This window comes from Cetorhinus maximus, chromosome 9, assembly GCF_964194155.1.
Source record: "Cetorhinus maximus chromosome 9, sCetMax3.hap1.1, whole genome shotgun sequence".
NCBI lineage: Eukaryota > Metazoa > Chordata > Chondrichthyes > Lamniformes > Cetorhinidae > Cetorhinus > Cetorhinus maximus.
This window is the reverse complement of record NC_135887.1, coordinates 27,385,304-27,404,164: the sequence shown is the minus strand read 5'-3', so window position 1 is coordinate 27,404,164 and position 18,861 is coordinate 27,385,304. Positions and strand designations below refer to the sequence as shown.

General features: G+C 43.5%; 2 protein-coding genes across 14 annotated transcripts in view; one reads left to right on the top strand and one right to left on the bottom strand.

Moving 5' to 3' along the window:
- Positions 1–7,679, bottom strand: part of pigl (phosphatidylinositol glycan anchor biosynthesis, class L) — a 75,174-nt gene extending 67,495 nt beyond the window's left edge. Inside the window, exons 1-2 of the mRNA XM_078548381.1 lie at positions 7,308–7,679; positions 4,530–4,629 (exon numbers count right to left, since the gene is read on the bottom strand). Of these exons, the coding sequence (XP_078404507.1) occupies positions 4,530–4,629; positions 7,308–7,554 (347 nt within the window). The 5' untranslated portion in view covers positions 7,555–7,679. The remainder of the gene's footprint in view (positions 1–4,529; positions 4,630–7,307) is intronic.
- A 77-nt stretch (positions 7,680–7,756) lies between these two features.
- ncor1 (nuclear receptor corepressor 1) overlaps positions 7,757–18,861 on the top strand; it is a 399,352-nt gene continuing 388,247 nt past the window's right edge. For all 13 annotated transcript variants that reach the window (XM_078548371.1, XM_078548367.1, XM_078548369.1 and 10 more), the window contains exon 1: positions 7,757–7,894. The gene's annotated coding sequence lies outside the window, so the exon portion shown is untranslated. The remainder of the gene's footprint in view (positions 7,895–18,861) is intronic.

The following is an 18,861-nucleotide window of genomic DNA, read 5'->3' as shown; positions in this document are numbered from 1 at the left end:
CATTAGAGAGCGCATAGAGAAGGTTTACAAGAGTGGTTCCAGGGATGAAAAGCTTTAGTTATGAGGATAGATTGGAGAAGCTGGGGCTGTGATCCTTGGAGAAGGTTGAGAGGAGAGACGTTCAATGTCATATGGAGTCTAGATAGAGTAGATAAGAAGAAATTATTCCCGCTGGAGGAAGGGTTGAGAACCAAAGCATGCTGATTTAAGGTGATTGGCAAAGTAACCACAGGTGACATGAGGAAAAAAACTTTTTATGTGGTGTGTGGTTAAGATCTGGAATGCACTGCTTGAGAGCTTGCTGTAGGCAGATTCTTTTTAGATAATTATCTGAAGAGAAAAAATTTGCAAGGCTATGGGAAAAAGCAGAGGAACAGGAATAACTGAGTTGCTCTTGCCTAGAGCTGGCATGGATATGATGGGCCGAATTGTCTTCTTCCATGCTGTAACCATGCAATGATTCAAAAATTAAGCAGGTCAGAGTTGGCTGGAGAATACTTTTGCCTGAAGACTATAGGTACTATATGCAGTGTGGAAACTTGTCTGCTGCTCCAATTTTCCAATTTTCCTGCTAATTTTCTCAGCACCTCATTCTTGCTTCTTGCTGTTCAAAAAATTCAAGACCTCACTCAAGTGGCTGTTCTATATATTGTGAATGTCGAGCGAATGTAAACTGTACATTCAACTATGAACACATTGCAACTAATCCTCTTCTCACACAGCGTAGCACTTAATTAGTTCTGCAGCTTGGTTTACTGTTTACCAATATGGAGTGGAAACCTTGGTCAATTTTCCCACAATAACCCAAGAGTTCTGAGATAAATGTTTTTTATATACATTCTTTGAACGTGGACATTGCAAACAAGGCCAGTATTTTTGCCCATTTCTAGTTGCCCTGAGAGGGTGGTGATGCACCTTCTGTTGATACACTTGGGGGCCTTGCTAGGCCACCTCAGGGTCAACCATGTTGGTGTGAGAGTGAAGTCACATACAGACAGAGACCAGGTAAGGATGGCAGATTTCCTTCTCTTAAAAAGACACAAGTGAACTAGTTAGGGTTTTAAGACAAACAACAACTTTTACTGATACCTGTTTATTATTTCCAGATTTTTAAAAGTGAAACTGAAATTCTCAAACTGCCATAATGGGATCTGAACTCATATAACTGCAGGTGAGATTAGCCAGCTGAGCACAGCTGGGAATCCAACCTGGAAACCTTCCGACATTGTGTGGCTCAGCTACTCACTTCTTTATCCAGCTGAACCTTTGGGTAAACTCAGATCAAATGCTTTTAAATGAATCAAGGTTTCAATTGCACCCTGTTGAACTGCAGTTACACAAAATGATATTTAACAGTTGTCTTTACATTTGAACCTTTTCACATTTGTGATTATATAGCAAAATAAAGCCCCTGTAGCACTCTTGAAAATAAAGTATAACAAGCTCTTGATCTCATTGTAACAAGCAATGCTGAAATGCATAATACACAATAGGATTAAAGCTTACAAGCGCTGTACCGGTGACAACGAACCCCCTATGACTTTGCATCATGTTAATTTTTTTGCACCTCCAATTTTCTTTCCTCCTAAAGTTGCTACTGCTTGCTGGTGTACAGCTCCACAAATGCTCATCATAGTTCAGTCGCTCACCCAAATGACCATTCTACCTGTGTGAACACAGCAAGTTTTAACAAACTATTCAAAGTATGTGTAGGGCTGTGAGGAGATCACAGTCAGTCCTCACATTGTCCTCATTCTATGCCAGTAGTGGTTTGTATAGCAATCACAAATAGGAATATCTTTTCTTCAGCTATTAGGAAGCGTTCAGCAGTCGGATCTTTGACAGCACACTTCCTTCCCCCTGATATAAATTAACTTAGTCAGACTGTGCTTGAACCTGGAAATCTGGGATCTTCCTACCTTGCATGGCTCAATAACACACCAGTCATTGCATTGACCCAGCAATCTATCAATGTAAAATATAACACAGAATTTCTAACCTAAGAGAGTGTTAGACTAGAGATGCAATGTTAGAGCTGAAAGCCTGATAATTAGATAAAAGCAAAAAACTGCGGATGCTGGAAATCCAAAACAAAAGAATACCTGGAAAAACTCAGCAGGTCTGACAGCATCTGTGGAGAGGAAGACAGTTAACGTTTCGAGATCGTATGACTCTTCAACAGAACTAAGGAAAAATAGAAGAGAGTTGAAATATAAGCTGGTTTAAGGGGGGGTGGGACAGGTAGAGCTGGATAGAGGGCCAGTGATAGGTGGAGATAACCAAAAGATGTCATAGACAAAAGGTCAAAGAGGTGTTGAAGCTGGTGATATTATCTAAGGAATGTGATAATAAAGGTACAGATAGCCCTAGTGGGGGTGGGGTGGGGGGAAGGGATCGAAATAGGCTAAAAGGTAGAGATAAAACAATGGATGGAAATATATTTTAAAATAATGGAAACAGGTGGGAAAAGAAAAATCTATATAAATTATTGGAAAAAAAGGGGGATCGGAAAGGGGGTGGGGATGGAGGAGAGAGTTCATGATCTAAAATTGTTGAACTCAATATTCAGTCCGGAAGGCTGTAAAGTGCCTAGTTGGAAGATGAGGTGCTGTTCCTCCAGTTTGCGTTGAGCTTCACTGGAACAATGCAGCAGGCCATGGACGGACATGTGGACATGAGAGCAGGGTGGACTGTTGAAATGGCAAGCGACAGGGAGGTCTGGGTCATGCTTGCGGACAGACCGAAGGTGTTCCGCAAAGCGGTCACCCAGTCTGCGTTTGGTCTCTCCAATGTAGAGGAGACCGTGTTGGGAGCAGCGAATGCAGTAGACTAACTTGAGGGAAGTGCAAGTGAAATGCTGCTTCACTTGAAAGGAGCGTTTGGGTCCTTGGACGGTGAGAAGAGGGGAAGTAAAGGGGCAGGTGTTGCACCTTTTGGTCCTCACTGTCCAAGGGCCCAAACACTCCTTTCAAGTGAAGCAGCATTTCACTTGCACTTCCCTCAATTTAGTCTACTGCATTCGCTGCTACCAACGCGGTCTCCTCTACATTGGAGAGACCAAACGCAGACTGGGTGACCGCTTTGCGGAACACCTTCGGTCTGTCCGCAAGCATGACCCAGACCTCCCTGTCGCTTGCCATTTCAACACTCCACCCTGCTCTCATGCCGACATGTCCGTCCTTGGCCTGCTGCATTGTTCCAGTGAAGCTCAACGCAAACTGGAGGAACAGCACCTCATCTTCCGACTAGGCACTTTACAGCCTTCCAGACTGAATATTGAGTTCAACAATTTTAGATCATGAACTCTCTCCTCCATCCCCACCCCCTTTCCGATCCCCTTATTTTCCAACAATTTATATAGATTTTTCTTTTCCCACCTATTTCCATTATTTTTAAATGTATTTCCATCCATTGTTTTATCTCTACCTTTTAGCCTATTTCGATCCCTTCCCCCCACCCCACTCGGGCTATCTTTATCTTACTCGTCCTGCTTTCTATCCTTAATGTCACCTATTATCACATTCCTTAGATAATATCACCACCTTCAACACCTCTTTGTCCTTTTGTCTATGACATCTTTTGGTTATCTCCACCTATCACTGGCCCTCTATCCAGCTCTACCTGTCCCACTCCCCCTTAAACCAGCTTATATTTCACCTCTTTTCTATTTTTCCTTAGTTCTGTTGAAGAGTCATAGGGACTCGAAACGTTAACTGTGTTCCTCTCCACAGAGCCTGATAATTAGGGTTGGCTCAGCTGATTAAGGCATTGTTGTAACTGAGTCATATAAACCAGAAAGGCCCCCAAGCCCTCTGTGCTGCTAGCTAATCTCAGCTGAGACTGCAATTGCCTGAGTGCCAAGGGAAAGAAAAAAAAACAGCCCGGGTTTCACTCCTGATTACTAAATAGGGATCTTTATTTGTTCTTGGGATGTGGGTGTAGGCCAGACCAGGTAAGGGCAGCAGATTTCCTTCCCTAAGGGACATTAGCGAAGCAGATGGGTTTTGACAACAGTCGACAATGGTTTCACGGTCATCATTAGACTTTTAATTCTAGATTTTTATTGAGTTCAAATTCTACCAACCACCATGGTGGGATTCGAACCCAGGTCCCCAGAGCATTGCCCTGGGTCTCTAGATTACCAATCTAGTGACAATATGACTACACCACCATCTCTTCCTCATAGTGTGTGCATGTACTACCTCCACATGTATCAAACAAGCGAAGGATGCCCTCCAAGGGGGAACAGTTTGCTCACACTCAACATCAGGACTATTATGAAATATAACCACTTAAGGGAGGTGCCAGAAGATTAAGAGTATACCACCCAGACTGCAGTGATTCAAGAAAACAGCTCACCACCATGTTCTCAAGGGCAATTAGGGCTGGGTAACACATGCTAGTCTTGTTAGTGATGCACACGTCCCATGAACAAAACAAATAAAAATCTCATGTTTTGAAGACCTTTACTTGTTTCAATGTAAGTACAGTACAGAACTGTACTCTGCACTATTGCAAAAAGTATGTACCTGTGGTCCAGAATGGTTACACGAGATGAAGGGATCCCCAGAACAGCACAGCTCTGTAGAAGTTCCTTCTTACGAACATCCCCTTGCTTGTAGAAGTTCCCTGAAAATATGAAACATAGCAAGTTATAACAGTAACTGAACTGTTCATAATGTCCTTAAAGCAGAGAAGGCTGAAGGGGGACCTGATTGAGGTATACAAAATTATGAGGGGCATAGATAGGGTAGATAGGAAGAAACATTTCCCCTTAGAGGAGGTGTCAATAACCAGGGGACATAGATTTAAGGTAGGGGGCAGGAGATTTAGATGGGATTTGAGGAAATATGTTTTCACCCAGAAGGTGGTTGGAATCTGGAACACACTACCTGTGGGGGTGGTAGTGGCAGGAACCCTCACAACATTTAAGAATTATTTAGATGAACACTTGAAACGCCATAGCATACAGGGCTCGGGCCAAGTGTTGTAAAATGGGATTAGAATAAATAGGTGCTTGATGGCTGGCACGGACACGATGGAGCAAAGGGCCTGTTTCTGTGCTGTATAACTCTATGATCGTTTATCAGACAGTCCTGTACTGGTTTTCAATTTTTTGTGGGGCACAGAACTAAATTTTGCTGGGGTCCATGGGGATCAAAGAGCTTGTCTAAGTCTCTCAATGACAGGCTGAACAGAATGCTCAGTGCAGCAAGAATTATGTTTTTTTAAAGAAAATCCTTTTCTTCACTGCATTTGAATATGTAAATAGAACATAAGTATTTGCTTTTAGTGCTCGGGATCTGAATTTGGGATCTGTTCAGCAAGCCTGTATCTCTGCTATACCTTGTTTGTCCTTCTAGATAACATAAGGTGTTGTATAAGGTCTTCCCCCAGTAAAATCAGCTACTGTTTATCAAAGGAAGTCCAAATCCACAGGAGGCATTAAATAGGCTGGCTGGACTTTAAATTCATGATATATCACCAGGACAGGATGGGATGCATCGAAATATACTGGGGGAAGTAAGGGTGGAAATTGCGGAGATACTGGCCATGATTTTCCAAAGCTCCTTAGATGCAGGGATGCTGCCAGAAGACTTGAGAATCGTATATATTAAACCCTTGTTTAAAAAAAATGTGTGAACATAAACCCAGCAACTACAGGCCCGGCAGTTTAACCCTGGAGGTGGTTAAAAATCATTGAAGGTGGCAGGACAGGTTGAAAAAATGGTTAAAAAGCATCCAGGATCTTTGACTTTATCAATAGGGACATAAAGTACAAAAGCAAGGAAGTTATGATAAACCTGTATAAAACATTGGTTTGGCCTCAATTGGAGTTTTGTGTCCAATTCTGGGCACCACACATTAGGAAGCATGTGAAGGCATTAGAGAGGGTGCGGAACAAGATTCTCGAGAATGGTTTTGAGGATGAGGAACCTCAATCTGGTGGAGTGATTGGAGACCAGGGCTGTTCTTCTTGGAGAAATAAAAATTAAGAGGTGATCTGACTGAGGTGTTCAGAATCATAAGTGATCTAGACAGAGTAGATAGGGAAGAATGGTTCCTGTTAGTGGAAGGGTTGAGAACCAAAGGATACCGATTTAAGGTGACTGGCAAAAGAAATAATGGCAACATGAGGGAAAAACCTTTTTGAGTGAGTGGTTAGGATCTTGCATGCACTGCCTGAGAGTGTGGTGCAGACAGATTCAATCAGGCATTCAAAAGAGAATTGAATAATTATCTGAAGAGAAAAAATTTGCAAGGCTAGGGGAAAAAGCAGGGGCATGGGTCACGGTGAGTTACTCTTGCAGAGAGTAGGCATGGACACAACAGGCTTTCTTCTGTGCCATAACCAGTCCATGATCTGATGTCTCATCAAGGACAGATACAGCACAGGTTGGTTACAGAGTAAAGCTCCCTCTACACTGTCCCCATCAAACACTCCCAGGACAGGTACAACACAGGGTTAGATACAGAGTAGAGCTCCCTCTACACCGTCCCCATCAAACACTCCCACTCCCAGGACAGGTACAGCACGGGGTTAGATAGAGTAAAGCTCCCTCTACACCGTCCCCATCAAACACTCCCAGGACAGGTACAGCACGGAGTTAGATACAGAGTAAAGCTCCCTCTACACTGTCCGCATCAAACACTCCCAGGACAGGTACAGCACAGGGTTAGATACAGAGTAAATCTCCCTCTACACTGTCCCCATCAAACACTCCCAGGACAGGTACAGCACAGGGTTAGATACAGAGTAAATCTCCCTCTACACTGTCCCCATCAAACACTCCCAGGACAGGTACAGCACAGGGTTAGATACAGAGTAAAGCTCCCTCTACACTGTCCCCATCAAACACTCCCAGGACAGGTACAGCACGGGGTTAGATACAGAGTAAAGCTCCCTCTACACTGTCTCCATCAAACACTCCCAGGACAGGTACAGCACGGGGTTAGATACAGAGTAAAGCTCCCTCTACACCGTCCCCATCAAACACTCCCAGGACAGGTACAGCACAGGGTTAGATACAGAGTAAAGCTCCCTCTACACTGTCCCCATCAAACACTCCCAGGACAGGTACAGCACGGGGTTAGATACAGAGTAAAGCTCCCTCTACACTGTCCCCATCAAACACTCCCAGGACAGGTACAGCACGGGGTTAGATACAGAGTAAAATTCTTATGGTGAGGCTGATTTCAGGCCTCTGAGCCCGGGTTGGGTTTGAGGCCGCAGCCTGACTCCCTAGTGAAGGGTGTGGGAATGTCCCGTGGAACAGTTTCGGAAGGGTTTGCAAGTGGCCAGCTACCTGTGGACAGGCACAGCAAATGTACCGAGAGGCCGCGGCCTGCCAGGCGCAGTAAGGCCGGGGCGAAGAACATGCACTCATCGTCCGGGTGCGCGGTCACCAGCAGAGCGGCGGCACCTGGCCTAGGCCGCTCCCCTCCGGCTGCAGGAGGACCCGGGTCGCCGCTGTTCTTGCGGTAAATGTTTCGGATCCAGAAATAATAACAGCAGATTAGAGCGGAGAGGAGGCAGAGGCCTAGGGTCTCCATGGTAACTAAAGCCGACCTGCAGCTCCCCTCCCCCTTCCCCAGTGCCGGCAGCGGCTGCCGGCTCCGCGCAGTCGCAGAGCGAGCTCCAGACGGAATCGCGTCACGGGCGGTCAGATCCCGGGGCCGGGACTCGGTACCGGGGATTCGGGGATTGAGCCAGGGCGAGGGCGGTGGCAGCGGCCGGAGGCGGCCCGGGACACGGCGGAGAGGCGGAGGCGGCGGCGGCCCAGCCGGGCCCTGAACCCGCGCTCAGCGCAAGATGGCGGCCCGGGGTTAGAGCGCGCTCGGAGCGGACACCGGGGGCTCGGGAACCCGGGCACAGGCGGCAGCATCCTGGCCGGTGAGTCGGCGGCATCCGGGGTGGGGGCAGCGTGGGGCCTCAGGCCTCGGGAAACAGCCATGAAATACCATGTCCGGGGAAGCGGAGGGATAACCGGCTGTGGGGCTAGGCTGTTGGGAACAGGCAAGGCCGCGTCCTGAGGCCCTGAGGCTGCGGGTTCACGGCAGCGGCCTCGGTCAGCGGTCGGACACTGGCCTGAATCGCTCACCTTGCACTGGGAGTAAGAAAAGGAAAGCTGTTAACACGTGATTAAAAATATTACATGATAATATTACATGAAGTTATTGTTTACATCCAGTCATTGATGCACCATTTTATTCGTTCATGAGATGTGGGCATGGTCAGTATTTGTTGCCCACCCCTAATTGCCCTTCTTTCAGGGCATTTTAAGAGTCAGCCACATTTGCTCTGGTCGCATCTCGGCCTGATGTCCTTTGCTGTGAATGAGATGGATTTTTACGATAATTGGAAATGGTTTTGTGGTTGGATTCCACCAAATTTCATCATCTGCTCTGTTGGGATTCCACCCCGGGTCCCCAGAGCATTATCCTGGGTCTGAGAGTAACACTATGTCACCACCTCCCCCCCGCCCCCCCCAGACTCATTCCTACTGCATCCCAATTACCTTTGTTTATTGAGAAACCTCCATAAAGGGCAAAAAAGCCCTGTGCAGGACAGTTTAGGAGATGAAACAAGAATTGTGTGATGAGTGTAATCTTGCTTTTCAATGGCTGATGGATGGAGGGAAGAAAGATTGGGGAGATGTGGGCCTAATCAGTCACTGTTTTGAGATCCTGTGAAAGAGTTGGCAGAAGTGGCAATGATGATGAGGATCCTAATAATGAGAAAGATGACCAGGATCTCAAACCTGAGGCTAAGGTTATGGTTTCCTGGGCAGCAGTAATTCCCTGTGCTCCTATATGCTTTGGAGCCTTGTCAACCTACAATAGGCACCTCAAAACACTGGTGAAATACCACCAGTGGTTCATTCACAAGATCCCCCAAATCTGGTGGTAGGAAAGGTGATCCAACAGCAGTATCCTCTTCCAAACCAACATGCCCAGCATCAAGGTGCTAATGATACAAACCCAGCTCTACAAGGCAGGACTAGACGTTCATATGCCTGGCACCAGATTCCCAAAACAATTGCTCTACCCTGAACTCAGTTGTGGCCGGAGACTCCCAGGAGGACTGCAGAAACGCTTTAGGAATATCCTCAAAGCATCCCTGAAAACACATGGGGAGTCCCTGGCTTGCAACTGACCAAAATGGAGAAGGCTCCTTCAGGAAAGCACTGAATACATCAAGAGACTTCGTCAGGAATGTGCAGAGGCGAAGTCAAGGTGGATCAGAGGGAATGCACAAATCTCCAAACAGTCCACCAACCCAACCTTTCAAGCACCAGCTGAGGCAAAGATTACAAATCATGTATTGGATTGATCAGCCTTCTTAGAACCCATTGTGCCTGGAATGTAAACAAGTCATCCTCAATCCTGAGGGAATGCCAAAGAAGAAGAATAACTGAAAAGTTTTTTGAAGTTTCGGAGGAAATAGAGGACAGTTCTTCAGATGGTTTAGGATAATGGCATGATTTGAAGAGACAAGATTTTTTGCAATAGTGTGCATTTATATAGCACTTCTAATGTGGAAAACTGTCCTAAGTTGTAATTTTTAAAAAAAATGCCTAAAATGTTTTATTAGGAAGGTTGACCAAAAAGCTTGGTCAAAGAAGTGGGTTTTAAAGACGCCCCAGGACATTGCTGCAAGAGCTCTAGGCAGTGTCTTTGGCCCAACTTCCTTCAGCTGCTTCATCAATGGTGTCCCCTCAATCAAAAGGTCAGGAGTGGGGATATTAGCTGATGGTTGCACAGTTTTCAGTTGCACTCACAAATCCTCAGGTAATGAGGCAGGCCATGCAGCAAGAGTTGAATGACATTTAGACTTGGGCTGATGTCTGGAACAAATATTACTTGCCATTTAAGTGCAGGACAATGACCATATCCAAAAGGAGAGTGACAAACCACTTCCCATGACATTCAATGTTAATACCATCACCGAATCGCCCATCAGCAACATCCTTTGCGGAGGCGTGCAGTATCTTGTTGATGGGGTTACCATTAAAGAGAAAGTTAACTGAAGCAGCCATATAGACACTGGCTACAAGAACAGATCAAAAACTGAATATTCTGTTGCATGTAATTTTCCTGACTACTCAAAGCCTTTCACCAACTACAAGGCCTAAGTCAGGAGTGTGATGGAATACTCTTCACTTGCCTGGATGAGTGCAGCTCCAAAATACTCAGGACATCAAGGTCAAAGCAGTCAGCTTGATTGACATCCCATCTGCCTTCTTAAACATTCACACACTACACCGTTGGCGCTCTACTGTTGTGGTATCTACGACCTCAAAGATGCAGTGCAGCAACTCATCAAGTCTGCTTCAATGGCACCTCCCAAACATGTGACCTCTACTGTCTGGAAGGACAAGGGCAGCAGGCACATGGGAACACCACCATTTGCAAGTTACCATCCAAGTCACACACCATTCTGACTTGGCGACATATCACCGTTCCCTCATTATCACTAGGTCAAAATTGGACGACGTAGGCCAGACCTTCACAGTCTTCCAGAAAGAGCCAGTAACAAAGAGGCTTAAGTTGAGGGGGACATACTGTCCAGCCCCTAGACTGTACTTCCCACAGCTGCCGACTTCTGATTGGTCAACACATCTACAGATGAAGGAATACAAGTTGTCAAATGACCCAGAGGAGCCAATGAAACATGGCTGACTTGACTGTGTCTTAATGCTTCAATCTGCTGATGCGAAGCCCTTATGTAGAAGTGAGAATACAACCAAACAAATTGTCTCTACTGTGATTGTAGAGAGGCATCCCAAATGATGAAACATCTTGCAGAATGCCCTCTACTACCAGAACCATGCAGCCCTGAAAATCTGATGGCCTTCATCTCACAAGCAAAAGCCTGTGTAGAGCAGTGGCGACAGGAAGACTGGCTCAAAATCCTTGAACTCCCTATCTAACAGCACTGTGGGAGTACCTTCATCACATGGACTGCAATGGTTCAGGAAACCAACTCACCAACTTCTTGAGGGCGATTAGTGATGGGCAGTAAATGCTGAGTTTGCAGGTGATGTCCACATGGCATGAATGAATATAAAGGGTTATGGGAGGCAGGCAGGAAAGTGGAGTTAAGGCCACAGTCAGATCAGTGATGATCTTATAGAATAGCCGAGCAGGCTCGAGGGGTTGAATGGCCTGCTCCCATGTTTTTTGAACCTGAGAGTTGGTTTGTCGTGGTGCTCCTTAAGGGTCAATGTTGGGCCCATTTCTTTCAATTTTTATAAAGAACCTGGGAAGCAGCAGTATAATGCTTGCAAATGATATGCAACTTGCCACTGTAGCAGATAGTGATGAGGAAGTTGTAGACTTCACGATGACGTAAATAGGGTGGTGAGCTGGGTAGAAGTGTGACAATGCCATTTGGGGACTGGTGTACTATAAATGGCACAATTTTGAAAAAATTGAGACCTTGGTGTTTATATAAAAACATCTGTAAAAAAAGGCAGAGCAAATTGATTTAGTTAAAAAACATACAAGTTACTTGGGTTTATCAGTAGAGACAATATAAAAGCAAAAAGTTCATTCTAGAACTTTCTAAATCACTGGCTAGGCCTCAGCTGGAGTGTGATGGATAATCCTGTGCATCCTACCTCAGGAAAGATGCCAAAACCTAGGAAAGGGTTTAGAGAAGGTTTACCAGAATGTTACCATGTAAGGAAGGATTTTAGTTATGAAAGGAGGTTGGAAAAGTTAGACCTCTTCTCCTTGGATCAGAGATGGGGAGATGGTGGTGCATGATAATGTTCACTGAACTAGTAATCCAGAGGCTCAGGCTAATGGGTTCAAATCCCACCATGGCAGTTGGTGGAATTTAAATTCAATTAATAAAATCTGGAATATAAAGAAGAGCTAGTCTCAGTAATGGTGACCATGAAATATCATCGATTGTTGTAAAAACCCATCTAGTTCACTAATGTCCTTAAGGGAAGGAAATCTGCCATCCTTACCTGGCCTGGCCTACATGTGAGTCCAGACCAACAGTAATGTGGTTGACTCTTAACTGCCCTCTGAAATGGCCTAGCAAGCCACTCGGTTCGAGGGCAATTATGGATGGGCACCCTTGCCAGCGACGCCCACATCGCATGAAAGAAAAAGAAAGAGAAGGGAAGGCGACCTAATAAAGATTTTCAAGATGATGAGAAGTTTTAATACAGCAGATAGAGAAAAACTGTTCTCTCTCAAGTGGGTCAACAATTCAAGGTCATAAATTTAAAATCATTGGCAAAAGATCTGGAGGGGAGATGAGAAATGTTTTCATTCACAGTTGTCAGGATCTGGAATGTTCCACTGGAAAAGCTGGTAGAAGTTGAATCCATAAAAGATTTTAAAAGGGAGTTGGACAGGGACTTAAAGGTGAGGAACTCGCAGGATTGCGGATAAGATGCGGGAGTGTAGGACTGAACACAACTGTTCTTTCAAAGAGCCAGCACAGACATGACAGGCCTCCCTCTGTGCTGTAAGTGTTCATGAACCTAAAGTAACTGAAGGCACAAAACTACTTTGGGCCCAGTGGTATATATCCAGGGACGCTTAGAGGGACCAGGGAGGGGGAGATGTTTGGGACATTGGTCTTGTTGTCAGAAGAGGTGTGAGTGAGGTAACATGAGGTGGGAAGGATCTTTTTTCAAGTAGACAAATAAATCAAATTGGAGCCGACTTTGGGGCTGTTTGTCTATATCAGGCCAAGCAGTGGGAACCATTCTGACGGGCAGTCTGGAGGAGAAATAGCCAGCCTTGATTTAGATGGGGAACATCGCGTCTGAAAAATCTCTTTCACAACTTCTGTGGACATTGTAGGTAAAATTAAATGTGGAATCCCCTGTGATGTAATTTTCCTAGATTTTCAGGAAGCCTTGGGTTCTGCTCTAGGGGAGTTTATGCCTGGATCCAAAGATGGTCAAAGGATGGAAACTGAGCATATTAATGAGACGAAAGATTGATGTTCATTGGAGTACTGCAGGGGTAATCGCTGAATTTTTTCTAATTTATATAAATTATTTGGGTGTTGGAGTAAAATGCAAGATTATCAAATGTGCTGACAGGCCTAAAATAGGGAGACACCTGTGGATTTGCAGAAAGATTTGGTTCATTTTAGCAAAGAAGCAGACAGGTGGCAGATTAAACTTACTGCAAAATGTTGCACTTGAAATAGTAGTACAACCTACATTCAACATGAATGACATAGAGTTGACAAGAGACTTGTCAAGTTAATGTTACAGTATAGAAAGATAATACAGGTCATCTGAGGTTACACTGAGGCTTTATAAAGGGCAGATCGGAAGGCACTTGAGTACTGTGCACAGCTGTGGTTACTGTCTTGGAATAAGAATATGCCAGTGCAGAGAGCAACATTTCAAGTGTAAATGAATGTAAAAAGTTTTGAGCTTAATCTTTGATGCTTAGAATCACAGATTGGTTACAGCATGGAGGGAGGTCTTTCAGCCTGTCGTGCCTGTGCTGGATCTCTGTAAGAGCAACTCACCTACTCCTACACCCTTGCCATTCCCCTGTAGCCCTGCAATTCTTTTCACTTCAGATAATTGTCCAATTCCCTTTTGAAAACTACGATTGTATCTACTTCCACCACACATTCTCAGGCTGTACATTCCAGATTCTAACCAGTCGCTGTTTTGTCATTGTTGCTTTCTTTGCCAATTACTTTAAATCAGTGTCCTCTAGTTTCTTGAACCTTCCACCAAAGGAAATAGTTTTTCCCGATCTCCTCTGTCCAGACCCCTCACGATTTTGGATGCCCTCCTCTTAACCTTTTCTCCAAAGAGAACAGTTAGATAGGTAATTGCAAAAATAAAAGCAAAATACTGCTGATGCTGGAAATCTGAAACAAAAACAAAAAATGCTGGAAAACTCAGCAGGTCTGACAGCATCTGCGGAGAGAAAGACAGAGTTAACGTTTCAAGTCCGTATGACTCGAAACGTTAACTCTGTCTTTCTCTCCACAGATGCTGTCAGACCTGAGTTTTTCCAGCATTTTTTGTTTAGAAAGGTAATTGGTTTATTGAGAAATCATCATGGTAGCAGGTGCCAAATTGTGATGGCAATACAAATAAAACAAGTGGTCATGATTTAGTTACAATCATTAAAATAAATAAGGTATAAAATAATGAGTTGCACAATTATAATCATATCAGCATGCAGATTGCAAAATGCAGGTCTCATTAATTTATGGAATAGAAATAAAAGCTCTACTGCACTCTTCATTTTATACTAAAGTCCACATTTCATATATTGCTGAAAAAAAAGAGATTTCAAAGCTTCGACATGTCTCTTTTTTCAGCAATACTCAAGTTCTGTATTATCAAACAACTAGTTCACACATTGCCAAATTGAATTCATTGAGTTTTCAGTCCTTTGCGTACTATTTATGAATTGCATAAAGCTGGGGATTGGACTGTCTCGTAATCTATTCGTTCTGTACCTTATTTCTGGAGTGGTGTTCTTTCTCCTTAATTCCATCACACATTTGCTTTCGTTTGACTGTGGTAAGAGATAGTGGCAATGGGAGGTGGGATTCAAGAGTTTTCTAGCAAAGTCCAGACAGAGCTTTTTCTGCCTTTCAGTACGGGAACATGTATTCAGTTGTTTGATTGTATTGGGGTATCTTTGGTACATGTTACCTAGGATCAGTTTCAGTGCTTGTTTCCAAATGCTTTCAAGCTTGTTCACATGCTTTTTGGTAAGTCCAGCATTCCAAACGGGCTGCATATTCAACAATGAGACTTACATAACTATTAAATATAGTAAATAAAGCAGTTTGTGCTGTGTTATGATGCTTGAGAAGACGGAGCATGTGAAGTCTTCCATTTGCTCTCTTAAGCATTCCATGCACTTGGTAATCCCATTTGAGACCACTTTAAATGTAGATTCCTAATAATTTAATGCACATTTGTTGCGCAGTTGATGAGAAGGGTTTGTGCATGAAGCACAATTCCTATAGCTTTGCACTTTTGGGGGTTCAATTTCATATGATTCACTGTTGCCCCTTGCATGTAAGATGTGGCACCTTGATTATGACACTCCAAGAGGGGCAGACTTAGCTTCTCCACTTAACTGAAGTTCCTCATCCCTTGAACCATTCTTTTGAATCTTTCCTGCAGCCCCTCCAACTCCTTCATATCCTTCCTAAAGTGTGGTGCCTAGAACCAGACACAACACTCCAGTTGAGGCTGAACCAGTGTTTTATACAAGTTTATCATAACTTGCTTGCTTTAGAACTCTGTGCTCTTATTTATAATGTCCAGGATCCCTTATACTTTATTAAGCATTTTCTCAACCTGTTCTCTCTCAATCAATGATTTATGCACATATATCGCCAGGTTCCTCTATTCTGCACCCACTTTAGAATTGTACCCTTTACATTGCCTTTCCCCTCCCTGCTACCAAAATGAATCACTCCATACTGCTCTGCATTAAATTTCATCTTCCACATGCTCATTCCACTAACCAGTCTATGTCCTTTTGAAGTTTAACACCATCTTCTTCATGGTTCACAATACTTGAAAGTTCTGTCAGCTGCAAATTTTGAAGTTGTGCCTTGTACAACTAAGCCTAAGTCAAGAATATATAGCAAGAACAGCAGCAGTCCAAACACCAACCCCTAGGAACTCCATTGTATACCTTTCTCCAGTCCAAAAAAAAACTGTTCATCTCTACTGTTTCCTGTCACTCAGCCAATTTTATATCCATGCTGCCGCTGCCCTTTTTATTTCATGGGCTCAAACTTTTCTGATAAGCCTGTTATGTGGCACTTAATCAAATACCCTTTGGAAGTCCACATACACATCAACCACATCACCCTCATCAGCCTTTTCTGTTACATCATCAAAATGTAGGGAATTACCTGTTTCAGGTTGGGGAAATCCATGGTGAAATAAATAAGTGGACTAAATAAAATAAATCTTTTTTTTATCATAAAAGCTTATAAATGTAAATTTAGTGAAATCAAATATCAGGATAATATGCCAGAGAGGGTATTGGTGGAGTATATTGACTATGTAGTGCATATGGATGCTAACCTGAGATAATTAAAATACTCAGAATTTCAGTGGGTCAGAGGTTTTTTTTCCTCGTCCATATAATTTGAGTTGGGGAGGGGTGTGTTAATTTAATAGCAATATTTTTGACACCTTCACATTCTTGTTTGTTTTATCCACAGTTAAGCCTGTGCCGAGGTAAAGTGATGTTTTAGCAAGTTATTGTGTGTTGATGTTAAAATATGTCTAACTTACATTTCGTTCATTTTGCAAAATGTTAGCCTTGACATTTTTTTTAAACTATAAAAAGGGCAACTCTGCAGTACTGGTGAGTGCTAATGGCAGTTACTCACCAAGCAGTACTCGGAGCTCCAGTTGTAATAAGTAATTGGGATCCCTGGTGTACATTGCATCTTTGCCATACAGGCTCTGTTTGTTGCCCTTTTGCAGGTCCCATAAGATTACTGTCTTGATTAACAATTGTAACGGAGCTAAGTCCTCACTATTTTTGTGATATATAATATATTGTACACCATCATGGCTGCTTCCCGAAATTTTTAAAACTGGACAAAAACTTTAAAAAGGCTGAAGCTATATCTGCCTGAACAAAAAGGAAATTTCTGGCAATAACAGGGAAACTAACACCTCGTTATCTCTGAAGAGACGCTAACGACCCATGTGGTTGCAGAGATCAAATTCAAAGGGAATGCTACAAAGGCAATCTACATTTCATAAGCCACCAGAGTCCGTCAGTCTGCTAGGGCAAAGGACCCTGCAACTTCCTTTGAAATTCTTAATCGTTGGAACATTAACACTCTCAAGATTCCAGACAAAAGAATATACATCCTTGCCAAAGTGAACAGGTAGGAGTCATGTGACATGACCCCTTAGCTGGAGGAACCAGTTACACTGTCTTGCTGTACTGCTATTCAGTCTGCCATTTTCCATCTAGCAAGCAGCAGCTCAGAAAAAGGGCTGTGTCCAGGCTTGAATACTTGCCACCCCCCAAAACTGTTTCTACTGGAACTTCTATACCTACAACACTAATTCATTTCTGCATGCCTGACTCTCTGTCGAAGGCATCCCTACTGGAAAAGTGAATTATCCAGCATTAATTTTCAGCCTGCTGCCCCCTGTGAAGGAATACACCATTGGACTCTTCATTCTGGACTCTGGTGAAACAATAATTTTTTATCTTTTGGTTTTTGCCCTGTAAATCTTTCTCTACCTCTTTTGTTGTACGAATGCACTGGGGGCTACGTAGTGACACACCCATCTCACGTTTTGAATGTGCGCGAATAAAGTACCCCTGAGTTTACCCTATCTTGAGTTTGCAGTGAGGTTATTAATAGAAATTAGATCACACCAAAACTGAGGGGTTGGGATAAATGTCACATGTCCTTGCTGAAAGTTGGTGTGGAGAGATGGGAGTCATGTGGCATGAACCTCCAGTTGGGAGAACCAGTTGTACTGTCTTGCTGTACTACAAAGCTCAGTCTGCCACCTTTCCATCTACCAAGCAACAGCACTGAAAAGGGGCTCTGTCCAGGTTTGAATGCATGGCCTCCTTCTACACTGTTTCTACTGGAACTTCTGTACCATTGCCTACAAGACAGGCACACGGAGATGAATCAATCTCATCATGGAAGTCAATGCTACAGGAAAAGTGAATTATCCAGCACCAGTTTAGCCTACTGACCTCTGAAGGAATACACCATTGGACTTTGATTCTGGACCCACATGAAACAATAGTTCTTTTCTCTGTGGTCTTTGCCTTGTAAATCTTTCTTTCTCTATCCCTCTTTTATTGTATGAGTGAAAAGGAGGCCATGTTGCTACCCTGCTCCCCTGTTTGCGTGTGCGCTAATAAACTAATCCCTTCGAGTTCATCCTATCATGTGGGGTATTAATAGAAATTGGATCACACCAAAACTGAGGGGTTGGGAAATATGCCACTGCTTATAAAGGGGGAAATCAAAATCAACACACTTTTCTGTTTATGGACGGGTGGTGAGAGGAGAAATCAGGACTGTTTAAATTATACCCCTTCCTGTCCATGATACAATATAGTTTCAACAGTAACTTAAAAATAAAGCCTCAATTCTAAATCATGAAGTTGAGCAGAATGAGGATTCAGATATTAGTAGACCTCAGAAGGGAATAGAGTGGTGCAATGGGCAGACACATGACAGATGTAATTCAATGTGGATAAGTATTAAGTGATGCACTTTGGGGCAAACAATGTGGAGAGGCTGTACAATTTAAATGGTACTATTTTGAGGAGGTGCAAGAGCAGAGGGACGTTGGGTATACACAAATCTTGAAGGTGCATGGACAATTGTATCCAATGCCCCTATTTAAAAAGCCAAGAACAAGAAAGTCATGCTAAAGTTTTACAAATCACTGGTTAGGCCTCAGCTGGAATATTGTGTACAATTCTGGGCACCACTCTTTTTGGAAGAATGTCAAGACCTTGGAGAGGAGGTTTACCAGGTTGGCATCAAGTGTGAGCAACTTCAATTCAATTATGCAGAGAGATTAGAGAAGCTGAGATTGTTCTCTTTAGAGTAGATAAGGTTAAGGAAGACCTAAAAGAGGTATTCAAACTTGAGTTTTTATAGAGAAAATAAGGAGAAACTGTTTCCTCTGGTAAGTGGGTAGGTAATGGAGATCATAGATTTAAAATAATTGGCAAAAGAACCATAGTGGAAATAAGAATATTTTTCACACATCTGGAACACATAGTGTGAAAAGGTGGAGGAATGAGATTTTATAGGGAATTCGGAAGGCATTTGGATAGGTACCTGAAGAAGTTTCATTTACAAGTTTATGGGGA